The sequence below is a fragment of the Trachurus trachurus genome, assembly GCF_905171665.1.
Source record: "Trachurus trachurus genome assembly, chromosome: 1".
Taxonomy (NCBI): domain Eukaryota; kingdom Metazoa; phylum Chordata; class Actinopteri; order Carangiformes; family Carangidae; genus Trachurus; species Trachurus trachurus.
The window spans coordinates 12,495,500-12,518,022 of record NC_139891.1 but is presented as its reverse complement, the minus strand read 5'-3'; the positions used below and the strand labels follow the sequence as shown (position 1 = coordinate 12,518,022).

The 22,523-nt window shown below is 45.5% G+C and overlaps 1 protein-coding gene across 1 annotated transcript in view; it reads right to left on the bottom strand.

Moving 5' to 3' along the window:
* Positions 1-22,523, bottom strand: part of LOC311004928 (nucleosome-remodeling factor subunit BPTF-like) — a 43,625-nt gene that overhangs the window by 2,857 nt on the left and 18,245 nt on the right. Inside the window, 20 exon segments of the mRNA XM_083997154.1 lie at positions 1,613-1,697; positions 2,392-2,584; positions 4,671-4,844; positions 5,445-5,779; positions 5,984-6,209; positions 8,794-8,876; positions 9,198-9,359; positions 9,761-9,874; positions 10,257-10,540; positions 10,855-11,095; positions 11,939-12,156; positions 12,389-12,503; positions 12,863-12,993; positions 15,938-16,087; positions 16,308-16,530; positions 16,781-16,820; positions 17,073-17,223; positions 17,430-17,558; positions 17,970-18,094; positions 19,989-22,089. Of these exon segments, the coding sequence (XP_083853280.1) occupies positions 1,613-1,697; positions 2,392-2,584; positions 4,671-4,844; positions 5,445-5,779; positions 5,984-6,209; positions 8,794-8,876; positions 9,198-9,359; positions 9,761-9,874; positions 10,257-10,540; positions 10,855-11,095; positions 11,939-12,156; positions 12,389-12,503; positions 12,863-12,993; positions 15,938-16,087; positions 16,308-16,530; positions 16,781-16,820; positions 17,073-17,223; positions 17,430-17,558; positions 17,970-18,094; positions 19,989-22,089 (5,280 nt within the window).

Genomic DNA, 22,523 nt, shown 5'->3' with positions numbered 1-22,523 from the left:
AAATCCACCCTTAATTAATGGAACCTTTGACCATCCAATGAATCAGTGTAGAGCCGCTTTGACAAGGAGCTTTCAGTGACACTAACCTGGTTGGACTGAGTTAGAAACTGAATTAAATGAGATTGAGTTAGCGAGAAGGCTAACTGGCAGCAGCTGAGGCTTGGTTTGATCAGCTGCTGCCGGCGGGTTTGCTCTGCACGGCGTCCCCGGGGCTGCGTTTTAAACAAACATATCCGACTCTTAACCTCCTTAACCCCCACCCAGCTGGCCAGGGGCTTACAGACCTCATGGTCAATATCAAAGACCTCCTTCTTCTCTGTCATCAGATTTCATCTCAAAACCCTCCAAAAACTACCAACGGCTGCAGCTACACCGGCCAAATGCTCTTTTTATTTTCTGAAAATCAACAAGGTCTTTTTCTTGCGGTGGAAGGGAGAGGGGAGGGGTTTCCAGGAGCAGGCCAACAGGGGCCGAGTGTGGAGCTGGTCCCTTTCCACAGGGAGCCCGGCAGACCCGGAGCAGCTCATTAACGGTTTGTTTGTGTGGAAGTTCAAAAAGGCCCTGTTGACGAAAGTCCCCGTTTACATGGCCGGTTTGATCTGAGTTGGAGGGCTTCCTCCCTGCGAGCCTCCTGACGGCCGTGTTTTAATGTTGGAGATATAGAGACCGGCTGTTACGTCCGAGGCCTAAAGCAATCATGAAATGAAAACAGTACGACTGAGGCAACTTGATCTACTGAACACAGATTGCTCCCAATCCTGGTCTGAGCAGCTCAGTATTAAGTATCTGCTGATTCACAACTCATGATCTGATGTTTTCCTACATAACACAGTCAAAGTAGTTAAAGGACGTTAAAATTCATGAGTCCAGTCCACAAAAGATACGGAGTCTAAAGTCTGAAGAGCTCTGCCCTGGACCACAGCTCCCTTTAAAACTTGCACTGTGTCCAGTAATAATCACTGTTGCATGATATTGTCTAGGTTTACAAAACGTATTCATTATTTTCATCATCAATTAATGTGCCTTTTTATTTAAATGTATGCATTATTCACTTATCATGACTGTAAAATAGTGAAAATTATCAATCATACTTTATCAATCATACTCTATTTGCTGTTGTAGTTTGAATGACAACGTGTTTCCTTTTGTTTTGTCTTTAAACTACATCCTGCAGCTACAGCACAAATCAAGCAGAAACTGAGGAAGTTAAATCTCAAAAACTGATGTGTCTCTGGAAAATCACCATCGACTAAACACATGCAATTTTAGGTAAATGAGCTGTAAGATGCATCATTTATACAGAACTTTACATTTGTATGACTTGGAGATCTGTTCAGTGATAAGCATTTTAATTCAACAGGCTTCTTCAGCGGGGCCGTGATAATACAGAGGGGGAAAAAATGGTGGAGCCGTTAAAATAGTGAGAAATGTATAAAAGCTCAATATGTGCATAAATACAGGCACTCAGTGGTGGAATGAGCATGTTCAATGGGAATGGGAAAACTAATTTCCCAAAGGCTTCTGGAGAGTAGCTGGGAGACGTTCGATCACAAACCGTGTTGTGGTTATTTGTGTCACGTGGCCGCGGCCTTTGAACATTCGTTACACTCACCCATTGGTTCCTTGATGACCCTGTAGTAGTCCGGGGCGTCATTTGTATCCACTGGCTCCAGGAACGGCCACGCCATTTTATGTGCCTGCAGAGGAGGGAGGGCCCGAAAGAGAGAGATGAAGAGAAAGACAAGACACTTGAGAAAGCTGAAGCCAATAAAGAAAAACAAACAGCACCGTGAAAATGACACTGGAAGCAGGTGGGTCAACACAGATGTTCACTCTCTCACTCACTCACACACACACACACAAAAATACCACTTGGACAGAGGAGGAGAAAATGAGAGAAGAGGTAGGAGGAGGAGGAGGAGGGGGAGTAAGAGAAAAGAAAGGGAAGCTAAAAAAAAAAAAAAAAAAAAATCTGACTCCAGGCAGCGGTCCAAGTGGAGCTCTGGGGACTCGAATCCATCTGATAAGTCGCACACAGAGGACTTTTGTTTGCTGCCTTTACACTGTAGTGGGACGAGGAGGAGCTGTGTTGGTGTTCAGTCGGTTGCTGCTCATAAAAACACCACTGCTCTGTTACAGCTGCTTCAGAGAGCTGGTGTATCCGCATGGTTCATAACATGGGGAGGTTTTTATTCTTTTATTATGATTTGCATAATTACGTTTGTTTCTTAGTGCCTTCACTAAATTACATTTCCTTTTCACAACAGTATTGCAGCTATCTGTCAATACTGGTTCATCTTTGCCTGATTATCACAAACCCTCTTCCATTCACCGCTGCTTTTTGCTGCAGATGGTTTGGTGTGAACGTGTGCAGTGGTGGCGGCTGTTCACCTGTAGGGAACGCAGGATTCTCCGCAGACCCTCGTAGTCCTTGTCAGTGAGCGGAGTGAAGACCGTCATGGCGTCCTCCGTCGACTGACACTGTGGGCACACGTATTCATCGATGTGGTTGGCCTCGCTCTGCAGGATGCCCACGCAGCGACCGTGGTACCAGTTTTGACACCGATCGCAGCCGATGTAGAACCTGAGAGGGCGACAAAGTGTTGACTTTTAGTTGACGCTTTTGCATTTCAAGTCGTCGGCCTAAGTTTAGGTTTTGTCCGCTGTTTGAGTCACATTAAATAACAATTTTCATATTTTCTGTGTGCAGTCTTGAGTGATGGCTCAAGAGTGTTTTGTGACCTTTGACCACCAAAATATAACTAGTCTCATCAAGGCATTAAGGCAGGAAAGCAAAACACCTCCTGTTCTGGCTGCCATCAGTGTGGAGGCATGAAAATTAGCCATCTTTTTCTTTTTTTTTGTAAAAAGAGCTATCTTTCATATAGAGTCTCTCTGTCCTTTGATTTTCTTTAAAACCACTCATCTGTTCGATATCAAATTTGGACGGTGTATTGCTCAGGGTTTTGGTTGAGAAGCTGTTGAGACTGTAACTGTAACCCTTACATGACCTAACCGTAACCTTCACATAAACTCAGCTCAAAATGGTGACTGCAGACACTAAAGAGGGATGTTAGAAAAAACGTTAAGGCTGTGGATGGCACACTGATAAACTCGAGTGAGCAGAGAAAAAAAAAAAAAAGCCATTCATTGCCATCCTGCCTGATACCAGAGCTCTTTAACTATCATGAGGGCTCCAGCGCGTGGTTTGCTTGGACATGGGAAAACCACGCTGGGCAAGGAAGCTGCAGCGAAGTCAAAATGCCACATTCTTCAACGTGACCGCTGCCAGTTTCGATCACCAAGTATGTGAGGAGGAGGTAAGAAGCTTGTACGAAGCTCGCTGGAGAATTACAGCTCTCTGTCGTCTTTACCGATGAAGCGGAGAGCTTGTTCTGTGAAAGGAGGGAGAACACGATTCCTCCCGTCGATTACACTTCATTCACCATAACGGAGTGCGATCAGCAGGAGACGAGACTCTTGTAATCGGAGCGACCGGTATTCAACGAAGCAGTGCTAAGGCGCTTTGCAAACAGGGTTTATGTCGCATTACTGGATGAGCAGAGAAAATTCACACTGCTGAGTGATGTCCCATCTTGCAAAGGAACCGAGTGCAGGATATTAAGGAAGTGCACTGACGCTGTTAAGTAAAGATCCTGCTCTCTGGCTGATTAGAGTGTTGGGACCAGAACAACGAGCCAGTGATTGTGAAACAACAACAACAGCAATTCAGGTCCTGAAGAAGAGGAGGAAGTAGCCGCTGAACCAAAAAAGTCAAAACTATTACTCAAGGAGTTTATAGAGCGAAGTGCGGCGGCCCAGTGGTTCTCACTGCAGCCTCACAGCCAGCAGGCCGTGGTTTTCAGTCCACTGACCAGCTGCCCCTCTCTCTGTGTGAACACTGTTAGGGGTTCTCACTCTGGTTCCCAAACCCAGTTTTGAACCAGCCGGCGCGTTCAGACCGAAAAAAAAAAAACAGGTTTGGAAGCTGAGAAGTCGATTCTCAAGGGAACCAAGAAATAGTTGGTTCTTCCCTGCAAACCGTTACATCATCCGTGGGCATGTTGTAGATGAGCAGGAAGGAGGAGAGGAGCGACTGACAACCTGGGGAAAAGCTATTTGTCGTGGTCTGCCAAAGAAACAAAATGTTTAATGGCGATTTTGGCGTCTACAGAATTACAAGAAAGAACAAGTTGTATGAATTACCCTTTGGCGCTTCATAAAGTAAAGTAATTCTTATCTTTTTGGGTAAGGGATGGCAAAGGCTGGGTTCACTTGAACACCAGACCAAATAATTAATCAACTTTAAAAACTGAAGAGGGATTATTTAGACAGCAAAAAAGCAAACATTTTTGCCAGTGTTGTGTTTACTTCTGCCAGAGTAAAGCAGAGTAAAGTCCTCCCACTTTGGTTCCACTTAAAATGGTGTGAACGTGGGCTGGTTCGCCAGAAAGCACAGAAACCAGAGCCAGAGCCAGAACCAGAACCGTGTCTGTCTGAAAGCACCCAGTATCGATTTTCTCTCGGAGCTTTAAATATTCACACTTTCCTTGTCATTCACTGATCACTATTGATCAAAAGGGTGGAGGTCAAGCAGTGAGGTTTAGTTAAGTCAGCAAGGCAGAACAGCCCTTAACTGTTGTTTTCATACACACACACACACAGCTTACTGGGACTCGTCGTATGGTGTTTGACAGATGCAGTACAACTCCTCTGTGGTGCCCTCCTGGCCTCGTTTACACTCCACACAGATGTAGTCGTCCATTTTCTTGGCCTCTTTCTCTGTGATGCCGACACAGTCACCATGGTACCAGTTGGTGCAAAGGTCGCAGCCGATGTAGAACCTGTGGAGAGAGAAACATTTAATGGTTCCTTTGTTGAATAATGACTGAAGTCAACTTTTTTAAAGACTAGTGGCTACAGCTGACAGTTGAGTGATATCAGTTATGTCAGAGCAGTGCTGATTTAAAGCCCATGTACACAACACTGGAGTGTGATACAGATATAGTTAGGATTTAAATGTACCGTAAAGCATTTGTATTTTTAATGTTTCCACCACATATAAATCAGAAAAATTTAATGCATCAAAAAGAGACTTTTTGTTTTTTGTTTGACATGAGAAAATGCAACATGGTGGAAAGAGATGGTGAAGGAGGAAAGGTAAAATGCAGGGATTACTTATTTTTGAGATTTTTTTTCTGCTTTAGTCTGTGACCAGATTGCTTTAGTTTCATTCTTGGTTTTACTTGTTTTCTTTTAGACAGTCAGCAAGAAAACGACGAAAAACAGCCCGTGGGCTTGTGTTTGACTGCAGCCCAAAAGTACAACCTCAGCTGTGACTTCTTCAGAGTCATGACTTTAAATCCAGGAACTAAAAGGTTCCTAGTGAAGTTACTGTACCAAAAAATAAGTATTTGATTAAGCATAAGGGAGCATGATCATACTTGGTCTCGTCGTAGGGCGTCTTGCAGATGCAGTAGAGCTTGGTGTCCTTTTTGCTCTCCTTGGTGCTCGTCGTCGAGATCATCTTCTTCTTCTTGGACTTCGCCGACAGCGTGGTCTCCTTCTCCTCCTCTCGTTTCCGTTTGTGTGTGGGGGTGATGGCGGTGGTGTGGTGGTGCTGAGCGGCGATGCCATGCGTGTGTGCCAGAGTGTGTTGCTGCTGGTTGTGAGCGGCGGCTGCAGCGGCGGCGGCCTGGGCTGCCTGCTGGGCCGCAGCCTGCGCCCTCTCCCTCTCCTTCTCCCTCCGCATCCGCAACAGGTCTCGCTTCAGCTCCTCCTGAGGAGTGGAGTGTCAAGACAGAGGGGGTCAAAAACAAGTAGAGTTTCCTACACCGGTCATATTCTACAGATTTATGAATGTGTAAGACCTTTTGGCGCAATAAAGGCAATTAAATCATTTTTTTTATGAACCTCCTTTTATGAACAGACTCCCGCTCTGTTCAACAAATCATTTTGTGTGCCTCCCTTCAGTTCTTCGTACCTGAGCCTCAAGCTGCAGCTCCTTGTCGAGAAGCGCTCGCTTCTTCAGGATTTCCATCTTGAGGCTCTCTTTGTGCCGGTAAAGGAGCGAGGAGAGCTTGCTGGCATTTGCCAACCTCCTTTTCGCCTCCACCACCTCCTCCTTCTTCCTCCTCTTGGCCGCCTGCCTCTCATCCTTGTCTATCCGGTCCAGGATGTACTTCATCACCTGGTTGCATACAATCATTCTAGACAGACACAAAGAAGGAGGAGGGGGAAAAAGAGAAAAGGACTTCATTCAGATTCTACATCCTTGTGACCTTTTACAAGTTACAGCGGATCATTAATGCACATTGTATAGACTAGTAAGGCCCTGTATACTGGGCATGAACAGACCCTTGAATCCAGCAGAAAAAGAGGTCATAGTTAAACCTAAAAACAGAGCTCAACAACAGGCCTGCTCAGTCTAATGAGGACCCATGTGAAATAGGGCTGTGGCCCATTAAGGGTATTTTAAAGGAATAAAAGACAAATAATACTCCTGCTGAGAGAGGCGAAGGATAAAAGAGCAGGGAGGGAGAGGATTATCACAGATCTGAATCTTAAATTCAGAAAGCCAGTACAGTCGGGACACAGAGGAAGAAAGTTATCCCTCTGACACACCAGTGGGAAGGAGCCGAATATTAATCCAAACAATGCTTCAATGTTTCAGAGAGCACAACCTGCAGACTACTGGCTATTTCAAAAATGTGAACATCTAACTTTCCACATGTTAGAAACGGCAGTGCGTATCAATGAACAAAGAGAGCATTTCTCTCGGCACAGGTCCTTGAGGCATTCTAGTGGCTCGGTTGTTTGAGCTATGTGACTCCAAAAGTCCAGGGTTTGACTCTGGTCCTGCGCTTTTCTTGTATCTCGTCTCTATCTGGCTCTACATCTTTCTGTTCTCCACTGTGACCTATCAAATAAGAGCCAGAATGCAAAAAAAAAAGGAAACCTACATCTTGGAAAAACAAATTGCTTTCTTTCCTACCATTTCTGCTTGTACTGCTCGGAAAAGCTTTCTGCATGACTTGACAGACGAAATGCACAATCACTTTAGATCCTAAACCTAACACGGCTACAAGCGATGAAAAGTAGAAACAACGGTGCCATCATTTCTAGTCCCCTAGTTGTGTTACTAGACCGTGTGTCTTACAGATGTTAAGAGAGGTATTTGGTCGCCCAGTGAGTCTAGAGATGGACAGATAGAAGATGAGTGAGAAGCCACACTGCTCTTGTAAACATGTGAGGGACAGAGAAAAGTAAAATACATAAGGTTGTGCATAAAGTCCTATATAGTGTGATACCAGTGGATCCTGGATGAGAAAACTATGTATAAGATATGAAAAGTAAGAAAAGAAAATTGACAGCCTGACTATTTATATGTAAATATAAAAGTTATGGCTCTACGTATGCAGTATGTTCACCGCTGTTCGCTAACATTCACAACTAGGATCGAAAACCGTTCCGAGAGCCTGGTCCAGGGCATGTTTGTGTGAATGACATACAAACACATCCATGGCTGCCGAGGTCAAAGACGGGCCAGGGCTCCTGCAGCGTGCTCTGAAATACACACTGCAAATGCAGCGTGAAAGTGGAGGACACAAATGAAACAGGACACGCCAACACAACCGACGTGATGATGTGAGTTCCAGGCTTGCACCGACGGGATTATGTTTTGACGGAAAAGCGAGAGGGAGAAAAGGATGACATGAAGAAATGGAAAAAAGGAGGAAAAAGTAAGCAGGGAGACGGACAACGGACAGAGCTGCTGTAGTGATGTCACGGTAGTCTGGGTTTGGTGTTTCAGGTCTGTGTGAATGGAAACAGTGTTGACACACCGTCTGTGGACATAAACACGGGGTTGTCAGAGTCAACGGTAGGTCAGAGTATAATCTATCTATATGAAGATGGAAGGAAGGGAAGGAACGAGCTTTTCTAAACATTCCACTTCTGGTTTTGATTTCATAGATTTTATTGTTGGTGTTCAGAGGAGCGGTGGCTGTCCGAGCTCATCTTACAAAATAAAACAGCACTTTTTTTTTAATGGTCAAAGTGACACATCACTCTGGGTACTACACTACCGGTACTTTGGTAAAACAGTGCCAGGATACCGGCAGCAGTACGACTCAGTGGAATGATACACGGTTAAAACAGACAATCGCCATCTGAGAATCAATACACGTAATGTTAGTAATAAAAGTCAGATTACTTCATTTTCTGGACAGAATGTACTCAGAGGGAGAAACTACACAGAAAAAAAATATATAAATAAAAAATCTGAAAGGTGGTTTATATAAAAGTTAACTACATGCCCACAAATCAGTGAAAGGGCCGCTAGGGCTTTGTGTGATTTCATTGTACAACTCCTCTCATTTATAAATGGATTTGTCTTTGTGTTCATGCTCCCAGGGTCACAGTGAGGACATGCAGCTGTTGATGGTTACACACCCAAAAGTTCCCATGCTGCGTAGTACCTCCCAGTATGGTGTTGAATCAATGTCACATGGAGACAGGAGGGGGACGGGATATAGACTGCCAAGTGTTGGGGATGCACATCCATAAGATCAGAGCATAAAGGCATCGACTGAAAGAGGCAGGAACGTCTCACAGATAATGATCCTAAACATATTTTCTATGCCGTTCTTGTCTGCATGTTGTCACGGTGCATTTTATCTGATAGGTGAAGCAAATCAGGCGCTTCTTATGATCCCCGACCTCTTGTCTGAATACAAGCAAAATGTCCTGCCTACATTTACGCACACGGAAACAAAATTTATGAACACAAACCTCTGATTCTCTTCTCTCTCTGCAGGCGTCATGGTCTTCTTCTGCTTCAGGTGCTCGATCACAGCGTTTTGTTTCATCACCACCTGAAACACAACATCAGAGCAGGCAGCGCGTTCAGCAGCAGAACAGATATTTACATTTTTGAGAGGAAATGATCAAATGTATAACATACATGCAGAGTATAGTAAATACACACAGCGACAGGTGAAAACACACACACACATAATTGGCAGTATTAAGCCCAACAGACAGAGACTGTAAAAATAAACCCAGTCTTAGCGGAGGGTTGGCGGTTGGAGGACGGTGACTGTTTATGTACTGATGGCAGGGAGACGGACGGCTCTGGAGCGAGATGGATGACCTGGCTGTGACGGCTGCCAGAGCACACTGCGCACTCGACGCACCTGTTTCTGGATGATGTCGCTCTGGCTGGCTGCGTTGAGGGCTTGCTCTCTCTTGGCCTCGGCGGCCTGTCTCTTCTTCTGCTGCTGCTGTTCTCTGAGCTGCTGGATCCTCTGCAGCTGCTCCTGCACAGAAGCTGCCTGGATGGTCACCACGTTCCCAATCTGCACAGACAACAACATGGTGGTGTGTTGAATAAATGCACTTGGGGGGTGAAAAAAAAAGACTTCATCCCTGTAATTTAAATGAGCAAAATCAAAAAGAAAAAAAATATGAAAGATGTAGAGAAAAGTACCAGTTTAAGAGGAAACTAAAGAGAAAGAAAAAAGAAAAGAAAAAATTATGTAATATTGTACTCCCCCTGACCCAGATGAGATACTTAGTGGTGTGAAGTCATCAAAAATGGATTATATGACCCATTTGTATCTGATCTGCTACAGGTAGCCAGAAGATAAAACACACAAAGCCTCCTAATTTCCCAATGTTTGCTTTTAATTTCACTGTGATCAAAAGCTTTCAAAAGTATCATGAGTTACGATCTAGTTTAGCAAACATGCTGGGCTACCTGTCCTCCCTGAGCTGAGGTGGTCCCGGTCTGTTGTATCTGGATAGGAAGCTGCAGTTTGATGTGCTGTGGCAGAGAGCCTCCACCCTGCTGGGCCTGCAGCTGAGCCAGCACCTGAACACAAGAAACACAAGATACACACATTTAACCGAGCAGAAAAGAAAATCATCGGTTTTTGCTTGTGCATTTACATGAAGTATTTATTTAGGGGGTTACATCACACTTTCAGCTACATTATACGATCAAAGCTGCTAATGCAGAATCCAGACACAGTTTGGACCAGACAGATGAAATCAATGGTTCACAGAATGATCTGGGCTTCAAATGTTTGAACTTCTTTATTAGCCTTGCAACAGATTACACTCCCCAGTACAGTAAAGTGTCTTACTGGATACTGTGTAGCTTCACCTGCGTCATTTGAACTACAGGCGTAGTGGACTGAGGTTTTATGGCTCATTTTCCAGTACCAACCACTATGTTTATTTTCTAATCATACCTGTACCTGCTGCTGCAGTCCAGACATGCTGATGAGCTGAGGCGTCTGCTGCAGCTGCAGCTGGGCCGTTCCTCCCTGTGTTTTAACCTGCAGGGAGGTGGGGGACTGGATGGGCATGTGGGCCTGCGTCTGAGGGGGCAGCTGGCCTTGTGGAGTGGCTGAAGTAGGGCTGCTGGTGGTGGCCAGTGGAGGCACCCCTGCCTGGACGGGGGCTGCTGCCTGCTGGGCGGGCTGGGCCGGGGTTTTCGTAGAGGTGGAGTTGGGCTGACCGGGAACTGTGGTGGCTAGAGAAACAAGGGGTTTGGAGAGGAAGGGAAGATAAAGACTTAAATGTCACATTCACAACATGGCGCAGTGATATGCACAGATTTACTTATCTACTCTAACTACTGTGTTTTTATGATTTCTTAAATGTAAATGCAGAAAATGGAGGTGTTCTGAGCTTCCTTTGTATTGTCTCTCGCAATTTTGAGTGACTTTCTGATACAGTTTACTACTCAGGGGTATTTTCCCACTTTTTTCAGTTCTTTGACTCAACCTTAGTGTGCACGTGAATGATAGCTGATCTGTCTGAGCCTTGCCTGTGTATTAGTTGTACCTGTGCTTGATGTGGGGGTGGCAGCTGAGGCCAAGGGTGTGAAGAGGAAGCGCTGCACCTGGCCGTTGGGCAGAGCCGCCTGCATGAGCTGCTGCCCCGGCCCTGGGATGACAGTGACCCCGTGAGGTATCACCTGCAGCTGGCCGGTGGTCTGACCCTGGCCTTGAACCATGACCGTCAGAGCCTGCTGGGTGCCGCCGACACCAGCCTGCCGATCGACCCCCGACCCCGCCTGCTGCTTCTACAGGAGGAGGGGGTTGTTAGTCGGAGGATACATCAGAGCAGTGAGGTTAGGGAACAGTGCAGTTACACTGCCTGTCCAAAAAAAAGTCACCACTTGGATTTAACTAGGCTAATAGGTAAGAGCCTCCCATTGGATAATTACTGCATGGATGATTATGTTTCAGCTGGAAACAACTTATTTAGCCCTAACTGATGCAGTCTCATTTTTTAAACAACCATGTTGGAAGACACTTCCTGTGGTCGTGGAAAATATGATAATCTGTTTCAGAAGGGTCAAATTATTGGCATCAAGTAAAAAAAAACATCTAAGGAGAATGTTGAGAATACTAATATTGGGTTAAGAACTGTCCAACGTATTATTAAAGACTGAATGGATCGGGGTATACACTGTATAATGGATCGGGAACCATCATCTTCAAGGAAGAAATGTGGTCCAATGTGACCACAGAGTCCAGACCTTAACCCCACTGACAATATTTGAAATAAATGTTGTGACATTGCAGAAGCTTATTGAAACGATGCCACAGCAAGTGCGTGCCGAAATTAAAGCTAAAGGCGGTCCAATAAAATATTAGAGTGCGTGACTTTCTTGTTTTTTGGATGGGCAGTGTATGTTTTAATAATAATTTTTTTTTTTTTTTTAGCTCTTTAACTATTTACTTTCTTTTCACTTTTTATTGTAAAGAACAACATGTCAGGAGGAATAATATGCACATGACATGATCATTAATCTTTTCAACACTAAATTTATCTCAAAGATTTTGTAAATGATACACACAAATAATTTATAAAAAGACTAATTCCATTGCTATGTGCTCAAGATAACATTTCCCTCACTGACCTGTGTGAGCTGGGTGAGCTGTGCCAGCGTGAGTTTAACCTGGCCTTGCCCCTGTGCCCGTGGGGTGCCGGGCGGTGTTTGGCCCGCCGCTTGTCCTGCTGCGGTGGGGCTGGCTGCCCCCTGGCCAGTGACTGTGGCAACGGGGCTGGCACCAGATATTGCCGTGGAAACTGCCTGGCCTCGAATGATCTGCGTCACTACTTGCTGGCCACCCTGACCTGGAAGAGAGAAGTGTGGCAGATCTGACACGGAGCAGGCAATAAACATGTAGCCATAGAGGCTGGGCAACATACATGACTCACAGCGGGGTGAGAGGTGGTGGTGGTGGTGGTGGGGGGCACAGTTTATGTTTAATTTCTTAACCTGCTGCCAGTGGTCAGTTATTCTTTGAGGGTGAGTTCCTCTTTGGCCAAATAAAAAGCACTCAAGCTCACAAGAGGAATACGTTACCTTGCTGGACCACGAGAGGTGTCCGAAGTATCGTCTTTCCCATTGGTCCTGTCTGCTGGATCGGGGTTCGGATCACTGTCATTCCTGGACGGATCTGACTACCAGCTGCCAGAACCTGGAGAGATATTTGCGTCAAGACATTAATAATAAAGACGACAGGTTCATCCCTAAACTATGAGAATCTGACAATAAGAGTGAGGTCTAGGATAAAAAAAAACCCAATAAAAACAAACATCTGGTTTCAATATAAAATACATTATTTCCTATGGTAAAACTAATGTAAAGAGAAACTACAGAGAGCAACAGAAATGGTAACGGAGAGGCATTGTATTTACTTCTTTATTTTTGCAAACAGACTAGAAAATAAACCAATGGAAAAAAATGAAGTAAAGCTCAAATGTACAGATGATAATGACAGAAGTGATTATAAAAAAAACTCTTCACAGATAAGGTGAGAACAGAAGGCAGCTGTACCTGTTGCTGGGAGCCGGGGGTGTTGGGCCTGATGTTGAGCGTCGTAGTGCGGGGTTGGAATGTGGTGTAGGTCTGGGCGCCACCCGCCGTGCTGGATGGGATGATACCCAACACTTTCTGCTGGACCACACCTGCAACGAGAAGAGGAGTAGAGAGACACCAGGGTGAATGAGGAGCAGGATGAGGAGAAGGCAGGGGAGCACTTTGCCAGTGTTAAATATTAGGCAAGATGAACTCAAAACATAACTGGGGGAATGAAACAAGAAGAACAAGGAGCGATATTTAGAGATGTAACAAAATGGCGTTGGAAGACATGTGGTTTGATGCAAGCGAAAAAGTCGAGGGGCAATTGAAGTTTAAAGAAATTGACAGGCGCAAGATGTGTTTCTTATAGACGCAATTTTGTCACTTATCCGACTGCTTGTCAACTTGAATTTGATCAGTGATGTTTATTTTTCACAGGGCTACCCTTTATTACATCAAACATATCCACCACCAAATTTAAAAACGCTCAAACGTCTCTAATACAATTAGATGTTTGCATGTTACAAGTGAGCGGTTGTACAGAGCTGCTACATTGACGCGACTCAGTACAATATTTGTGGCCTTCGCTCCCCGCTCGATGGCCAGCGTTTGATCACGGCGACGGTAAATATTAGTCGAGCAGGTAAACAAAATCTTCAAAGGCTCACTGAAAGCTTAGTTGGGTTCCCCCCAACATATCTGAACCCCCCTCATACATTATGCATGAATTCAGAACCTACTTTAAAAACTTTCATCTGACAAAGGCAGCGTTTCATATTTGTTCGACAGGCTCTGTGCCTTCATGAGCTCACGTGAAGCTGATGGCAGAAATGGAAACCATGAGAGCGCTGCTCTTTTTCCTCTGCTGCCTTGTTGCTGCGGTTTTTCGACCGCAACCGAGCAGGTAAACCTATACATCAAGGTTTTCCCTCTTCAAACAGGGACGCTAAACCCGGTCGTAAGACCTGGGGAGTAGCTGCTCTGGTCGCACACATCAAACACTTGTTTCTATGGACTGGCTGTTTGGAGAGGTCGGGGAGTTGGGACTCCGGTGAGTGGAGAGGTACACTTTTATTCACACACAAAAAAAAATCTGAGGGGAAAAAAAGAAAAATGGAATCCCACTATAGAGGGCTACCTGTCTGGGCAGCAGACCTCAGGGTAAACTTGTTTTCCTCTCTAACTTCCTTAAGCCGTTCCAAAACAAACAGGGCGCCCAACAGTCATGCTGGATAAATACACATGTCCATTAAATGGCTACACTCCACCTGAACTTAGTTTCTCCTTCATGACAACTTCAAAAGGTAAGAAAAGTCACTTTCCTCAAATCCTTGGTGAATATCATTCTCTTTATCTGGTGATTGCATGTACATATTAAAGAATACATTTATTACACATTGAGATGCTCTTTTTCTGTCTATTAATTGCTACATAGCTTTTTGTTTGAAAATTTGATTTTATTCAGTTTTTTCTTTTCATTTTGGTTGTTTGCCTGACAGAAAGTATAGAAATGAGGAAAAAGGTCAGTAACTGTTCAGGCTTTTTAAAGGATGAATCCGTATTACTTAATAGAAAAATTTCCAGATGAACCTTTTTTACTCCATGTTTCTTTGTTAGTCTTTGAATGAGATACATCCTCATTTTGAAATGCTGTAATTTAAATTTGGCAAAATACAGAGTGTAGCCGGTGTTTGAAGCCGGTGTTTGTTACTGGTTTTGTGAATACTCAATCTGACCTATGTGACCCAGGCGAGAGCTGTCAGCAGCTCTAATGGAGCCTGTCAACGTGTCAGACCACCTCTACCGAGCACTGAGCAGCATCCATCATCCGATCGCTTGACAGGGCCACAGACAGGTCAGGTGCTGCTCAGTACAAACCATCACCTCATCTGCGGTGTCAATATTGACATTTAAAAAAGAAAACCTAATAGGCACCTAAACTTAAGATAGCTCAATTCTGAATCCACAGTCTGGATTTAGATCCTCAGACTACACAAGTCTACCATCCTGAAAACCCATCCAACCAAAATAACAGCTTTCTATTAGATTACCATGCCGACAAGACACAACCAGACATGATGTGCCACGCCGGACTACGCTGCTGAGTCACAGGGTTGGCACACAATGGGCACCACAGTGGGGCTGGGGTGGAGCGTGCTGCCACAGTGGCACAAAACACAGTGAGCGACTGGCTGCTTCTCAGATGGCAGCACCTTTCACATCTGTGGCATCTGGAACCAGATGGAACAAGAGGCTCATTTAAAGCCTCTTGTATTGCAAGGCTTGGTGTAAGTTTTGCAGTTTTGCATGTTTACATTTGAAAAATGTGTGATGAGTAAATAACACAAATGATAATCACACATCATCTTTACCTTTTGTTCAGTCATTTACTCAATTTAATTTTAGGTTTATGCCGTAACGTCTCTTAAAGACAATCTTACACAGAGAATTAAGCCTCTGGTAAGACTAACAGGAAGGGCGCTGTGACTCTGAGGTCTGGACCTCGGTTAAATGAAGTGCTTCATGCATGATTTCAAGCACTAACAGGAAAACACAAGTGCATTAGAGCAGCGGGAAAACCCACTGTGACAAGTGTGACTGATTCAGAAAGAGTGTAGGGTTTTAATAGAGGCCTATTAGTTCTTCTGAGATGTGGGGCTAAAATGACAGTCTACTTCTGTACTTGGTAATCAAGGACAGAGGATGTCTAATTTATGTATGTACGTATGTTATTGCAGATTTCAAAACATTTGGGTTTGCGTTAACTGGCACTGACAACGTTCAAAAAGACTGAGAACAGGCTCGGTCTTTTCTGGGCGACATGCGCGCAGTTGGCACGCTAATTTGCTTAGACAATGCCATTAACCCGCCGGATCTAATTTGACTCCTTTGACACGTTTGAAAAGTTTCAGCTGTGGGGTCGAGGCGAAGAAATGAAAACACAAACTCATCCTGGAATGGCGACGGATGGAAAGAAACATCTAGTCCGAATAACTGTAACTTGTGCTCTCTGTTTGCTTCAGAGGTGTGACTTATTCAAATCTGCCTTACCTCCTTGTGAAGTTGGCACGTTGACCGTGACGATCTTGCTGTTGGCGGGCAGCGGCAGCTTGGTGGTAATTACCTTTCCACCCACCGAGGTTCCCGTAATCTGGAAGGTGTGCCCACCAGACGTGGCCACGGTGGTCTCTGTACCGGCCCCTAATCGAGCAGACGGACAGAAAACATGATCAGAAACACTGTAACTACTGTCAATCAGTTGATGATCGCTGCTTCTAAATAACTGTGATGCTATGGCGGTTGATGCCGCTGGCTCTCATGAACTTCAGACTTCACATACATTACTTGTGATTACTTTACATCTACATGAAATAGAAAACAAGAGATTTAATGTCGGTAGCCACAGTCCTCTGTCAGGTACCTGTGGTTTGACCCTGCTTCACCCAGGTGGCAAACGACTGCTGGAAGTTCTTGCTCTGCTGGAATGTGACGGGGGTGCCCATCTTGGTGGACAGCACCACCTTGGTGCCGGGGGTCCCCGGGCCGGACAACGAACCGACAATGACTTTGGGTGTGATGGCAGATGTTACAGGAGTCCCTGTTGGAGTAACTGTGACTGTCCCAGGCTTTTGCTCCAGACGTTTCTGAAACGGTAAGTTAACACACATTAATGCACATTCAATAACCGAAACACAGACACTAAAAGACAACACAGAGTAGAGATGTAGATTGGTGAAGACTGAGACGTATTACATGTTTCTTGTCTTGGCAGCAACCGCTCAAAAAGGTTAAGTAAGTGCATAATAACCCACAAACGCGAGACAAGTCTGACTTGACACAAATGGACAAACAGGAAGAAACTGAACATTGGAAATTGAACTAAACCACACTTACCTTGGCCTGCTCTGCTGCCTGAGCTTTCTCTTTCTCCACCCTGTAAAAGAAAAAGGAAGCCAAAAATCTCATCATAGCCTTTACAAATTAAAAACAATGGAAATTGGGGTTATGTAAATATCGCTGGTTTAAAAAAAATTGAAGCTTGAAAACAGGTTTCAACACAAATCAGCTTAACACAAAAATATCGGCAAACAAGTTCCTAAATGGTTGTGGCAGTTCACAGGATTGATGCTACGCAGCAGATGTAGCCAACAACATGCGTCATCGCCATGAGCCTCGGCCCTCTGACCTTTCTGAGAAGGCTCTGATCTCCCAGAGGTCCAGCTCCTCCTCAGCCACCCATGTCTCGATCACCACCGGGCCCGTCTGCTTGGCCGGCTCAGGCTTCTTGGGGCGCAAGGCACTGGAGCGCAGGCCCTTCCTCTGAGGGGTGTGGGTTTCTGGGATCATGGACAGATTAATAAATTAGAAATATCCAACAACAAGCCCAAATGGTCTGTCATCATCAATAGAATAATATTACCAACCAGAGAAGGAGAAATGCAACTGATGGACAAACATAGCGACAAGTGTAGGTTTTGTTTACATAGTCTGCTCTCTTAAAATGCTCTCCACAGTGTAGGGAATAAAAGAAAAGCACCCTAACCTTTGGGAGTCTCGGGCACTCCAAGCGGGCAGATGATTTTGCGGATGCAGTACTCTGAGCGAATGCCGTAGGGCCCCACGTCACGGCGCTTGATGATCTCTGTGGTGGTGATTTCAGTGTCCGACGTCTCTGTAGCAATGAGTGGGGATAGGGCTGGGTTGGTATGGTGATGAGGAGGAAAGCCCGAGAAATGGAGGGAATGCACTCCAACATAAAAACAGTGACACCCAAATGAGACTCTGGGCCTTTTTGGCCTGTTTTTTTTTCAGGCTCACATAAAGGAAGGAGAACCCAAGCAAACACAAGAATATATCAAAGTTTTTATCAACAATTTCTCAGGGAGCATCAGCTGCATCCATCTCCCACAGAGCAAGTGAAACTTCACTAACTTTTATATGAAACAATTAATTCAACAGGAGCCATTTCCCAATTTGCTTTGTTGCCCTTATCCCCTTCCTTCCAAAATGAAGAACATCTTTATTATGTGCTGATTTAGGGGGGGGGGGGGGGGGTGTACAGGAGGGTAGGGCGGGGTTCTACCTGTACGGGTGGTGCCCACAGCAGCGGATGGTTTGACGGCCATGTCGTCCCACCTCAGACTGGCCCAAAGGAGCCTCAGCATCAGACTCACACCAGCCAAAGACTTCACAGTCTGCAGACGGTACCTGTAACACGACCCCGAGGTTCAACCATTAGTCACGTTTAGTTACATGTTAACAATGTTGCAGCTGTAGTGAAATAAACTGAGACATGATGAAAAAGTCTGTTTGCTGAAAATTTGGGAAGATAGAAACAAAAGAGTAGGCGCTCCACTGCCTCGTGTCATGCAGGTCATTAGAGCAGTGCAGCTGACTCCCAGTGAGTTACTCAGCATCACAGAGAAACACACTGCAGTATGATCATGGAACAGGAAGAGGCCGAGTAAAAACAGACTGAGGTTTCTGGTGATGCTGCCGTCCCCTCATGCGAGAAACAGAACAACTGGCTGCCATCTTTAATAACTCATTTTAAAATGCTAATTTCAGTTGAGGAGGAGATATTACTCCCGACTACAAAAGCACACAGACCGAGAGTTTTAAATCACAAAGTTCAAAGTGGAAGCATGTGCATATTTCATTTGGTTCTTTTTAATGTACCAAACAATCTGAGTGCTACAGACTGCTCTCAGATGACAGGACGATATCGATGAATTATTTCCTCAGGTTTCATCTTAAAAGAATAATTCCTTCCGTTCGTCATTATGGCCGTGGCTGCCAGCGATGAACTTGTCACATTCGACATGGTCATGTGAAATATCTTGAACAACATGATCATCACAAGGCTGTGAGTGTTGTATGGGGTTTGGTAGATGTTCATTTTCCCATGTGACTACAGGCCAGGGAAATAAAAATCCCTGGGTTGCAGGGTTGGGTCATTGCACAAAGTGAACATCCTGACACTTCTCCGACCGCCGGATGATTCACGTCTACTTCGGAACTCTTGAGGTCCGGTCAAAATAACCAGAGGTCCCTGTGTGACACCCGGCTCAGAGCCACAACATGGCTTCAGGGCCAAAGCCACAAACGTCAGACAGGCAGAGAGAAGACATAATGAATGACAAGTCAACAGGACGTGGCGCTCCGACAGAACCAGGAGAGGGTTTGAAGGTGAATAATGAAGAGGAAGAGTATCGTCTGCCTGCAGTCCTTTTTTTTGTGTGGAAATGTCACACAAGAGAGATAACATTGACACGGCTGCATTATTTGACCGGATGTGGATAATAAAACAAAAGCATGTGACACAGGCACAGGTGCTGTCAAACTCATTTCTTTCTGTTAGATTGCATTTCTTTTCTTTTTTCATGCAACAGAGACAAAATGCAGTAAAAATGTTGCAACGATACAGACAAACCTCTTCCATACACCGTCTCTGGTTGGCTGCCCTCCCACAAAGCACAAATCAACTCTTATTCGTCTAATAAATCTGTGATAAACACAGGGTTGTCTTCTGATTAAGGTTGTATTATAAATACATTACTCTGAGATGGCCATTTATAATTCAACAGTGTAAGTCGGTTCTAGCCTTTCCTCAATTTTAATGAAAAGTAAATCTGCTGTGCTGCCATTGGAAGTTTTTTTAATGAGAGAGATTTTTCAGTAGATACAAATCACATCCAAGTGTCAAATTCTAAAATTTATATATTCACTTAAGAAAATGAATCAAAAATGTGATTTGTTCAAGAATAGATTCAAATTCCGGGAGCTTAACAGCACATCCACAGTCACACAGGAAGTTGTGAAAGCACAGGACCCCTGGTTAAGGTCTAGTGTGGCAGTGTTGTAAAACAAATTACGTGTTAATATGAATGAAAGCAGGATGCTTCGTTTTAAAGACAGCAACTATGATGAAGACAGATTTGTTCGTATTTGTGTCAAGTGCTTCATTACAGATCATAGGTTGTCAAATCCGTTCTCACAGATAATATAGACACAAATCTATCTCCATACAATACCAGAAGTAATGAAACCGTGTGTGATGAAACGACGTGTGGTTTGGGCGGTAAGAGCAGGCTTAACTTACCTCCAGGTGATGCCAAACGTGGGCCTCGGTGAAGGATACGGCCAAATGTCCAGGGCGGGCTTCGCGTTGTAGCTGAACACATGCACCTCTCGGAAGCCGCCCCGCCTCGCCAGCACCTTCAGGTCGTCGTGTGGCAGCACGAAGATACTCTTGCGGCTGCTCTTGGTGACGAACTTGCGGTACGAAGGAAGAGCCGTGTCCGAGCGCGTCTTCTTGGTGCGGGAGAACTTGAGGAGGCGGACGCGGCCCTTTGTCAACGAGTCCTCCTGGCTCACGGTAACCGACGTCACCGACGTTTTGCCGCTCGTGTCGGTCGTCGACTTGCTGACGCACGCGGAGAGCGTCGTCCTCTGCTTCTGCGTCACCGTCTCGCTCTGGCCGCCGTCCGACCGACCGTCCGGCCCCGGGGGGGAACAGACTTTGGTCACAGTAGTTTTGGTCATGGTGGTCAGAGTGGACACCGCGCTGCTTTCTGTCGTCGCCGTCGGCGCGGTGGCCGTCCTCGTCTCCTTGGAGACCACCGTCGTCGTGGTGGTGGTGGTGGTGGATACCGTGGTTACCTGGGTGACGGTGGTCTTGGATGCCTCCGCCGCGCCGCTGCTGCTGCCCTCCTCCGTGAAGCCGTCGCTCAGACTGGACTCCTCGGCCGACGGGATGGGAGACGGCGCCATCCGGATGATCTTGACCGCGGGACTGGGTTTGGTTTCCGCGGACTGAGCCTGCGGCGGCGCCGTGCTGTTGTGCTGCGGAGCGCTCTGAGTGTTGTTATCTCCAAGTGCGTCTATGTTGTTCTCCAGCCTTTTTATCTTCAGCGGGGGTTTGTAGTCCTGCTCCGGTAACGTCTTACTCTCCGCCTCGGGGGCCAGGCTCGGTTCTTTCACCGCTGTACCGTCATTTACAGGCGTCACGTCTCCGTTCACCAAAGGCTTTTGCTGCGTGACGTCTTTCAGCGGCGCAACTAGTCCTGGGTCTTCAGTTTTACCAGTGCTGTTCACCACCACGGGCTGGGGACTGTCGGTGAGTACGCCGTTATTCGAGCTCATTACAGAGTTACTCAACATGCTCTCGCTCCCCAAGCCGTCATTTCCATTTACCTGAGGGAGAGGAGGAACTGGCTCGGGAGTGCTAACACTTTGGGCTTTATGTTGTCCAATTTCTTGCATATTTTCTCGGTTCTCCCCCGGCCCCGTGCCATTTTCCTCAGTGCCTGAATGTGCGGAGCTTAATGTTTCTGGGTTTTGCTCAACAGGTGTAGAAAGAGATGTGTTTTGACCGCTCTTTTGGTCAAGAACACTTGTGGATGTCCTTTCGGAGTCAAGTTTCAAACTGGGCACATCAGACCCTGGATTTTCAACATGTGCAGCCTTGGTAACATCTGATGGTACACTGGCTGTGTGTTGCTCTAAAGAGCGATGAGTTCCCTGTGCTGTTACCTCCTCTCCACCAGGCAGTTTAACACCCTCTTGCCCTGAAATATCTGAACTGCTTTCTTTTGGCCCCGTAGTCCTTTCCACTAAATCTGCCTCCAGCTTCTGGGGCAGGGAGGTGGTTTGGTTTTGCGGTGGAGCTGAATCTCCACCTGTACCTGCACTGCAACTGTCTTTGGGTGTGGAGTCCGTAACAGGAGAAGTTAGAGGAGGAGCGACGACGTCCTCTGTAGGTTTAGAGAGTTCGGTACGACTCTCCGCCTTGACTTCTCCTCCTCCAACTTCTCCTGGTCCTGGAGTTTGTGTTGTGGAGGGTTTCTCCTCCACTTTCACGGCGGTGCCCAGTACGAGCTGTGTCTGAGTGAGAGAATGGGGCTTGAGTGGTGACCGTGGCCGGACTGGAGTGCTCAGAGCGGGGACAAAAGTGGATGAGACTGGTGTGGGAGTCTGGGGTTTGGAGGCAGAGACCTGCTGCCTTTGCTTCTCTTCAATGATGTGCTGCTTGACTCGGCGCTCCAGCAGGCAGTCCAGCTTGGAGGCCTTGACCTTCTTCTTGTAGGCAACGCGGGTGAGGAAGCCCTTGCTGACATCCACTACATCGTAGTTAAAGGGTCGCTGAGGGCCCTCGGGAGCCTCCTCCTTTATGGAAGCTTTATTCTCCTGAATACTGGACCCTGGAGAAGAAATAAAGGTTTAGGTTTTAATTTGCATCGACGAAAAAGAAGATACTTCTTCACACACTCTTCACAATTCCTCAATTAAGTGAAATTATTATATAAGGGTATTAGGGATGTCACGATAAGAGATTTTTTTGGTACGATTATTGTCAGAGAAATAATCATGGTATTACGATTATCACGATTATTATGCATTAATTAATTTCAAACACTATTAATATGTAAAATCAAATATCTTTAAAATATATATTACTAATTATAAAATATTTTAAATATCTATTAAAATATGACCAATTATTAATCCACCAGAGGAAGTGTGTAAAATTAACTTAAACATTTGGTATCGATGACAATTAATGACTTGAATATTTCAATCTTTTTTTTAAAATTACAAATGACACTCTAGCATTTAAATTCCTACCAATTCAATG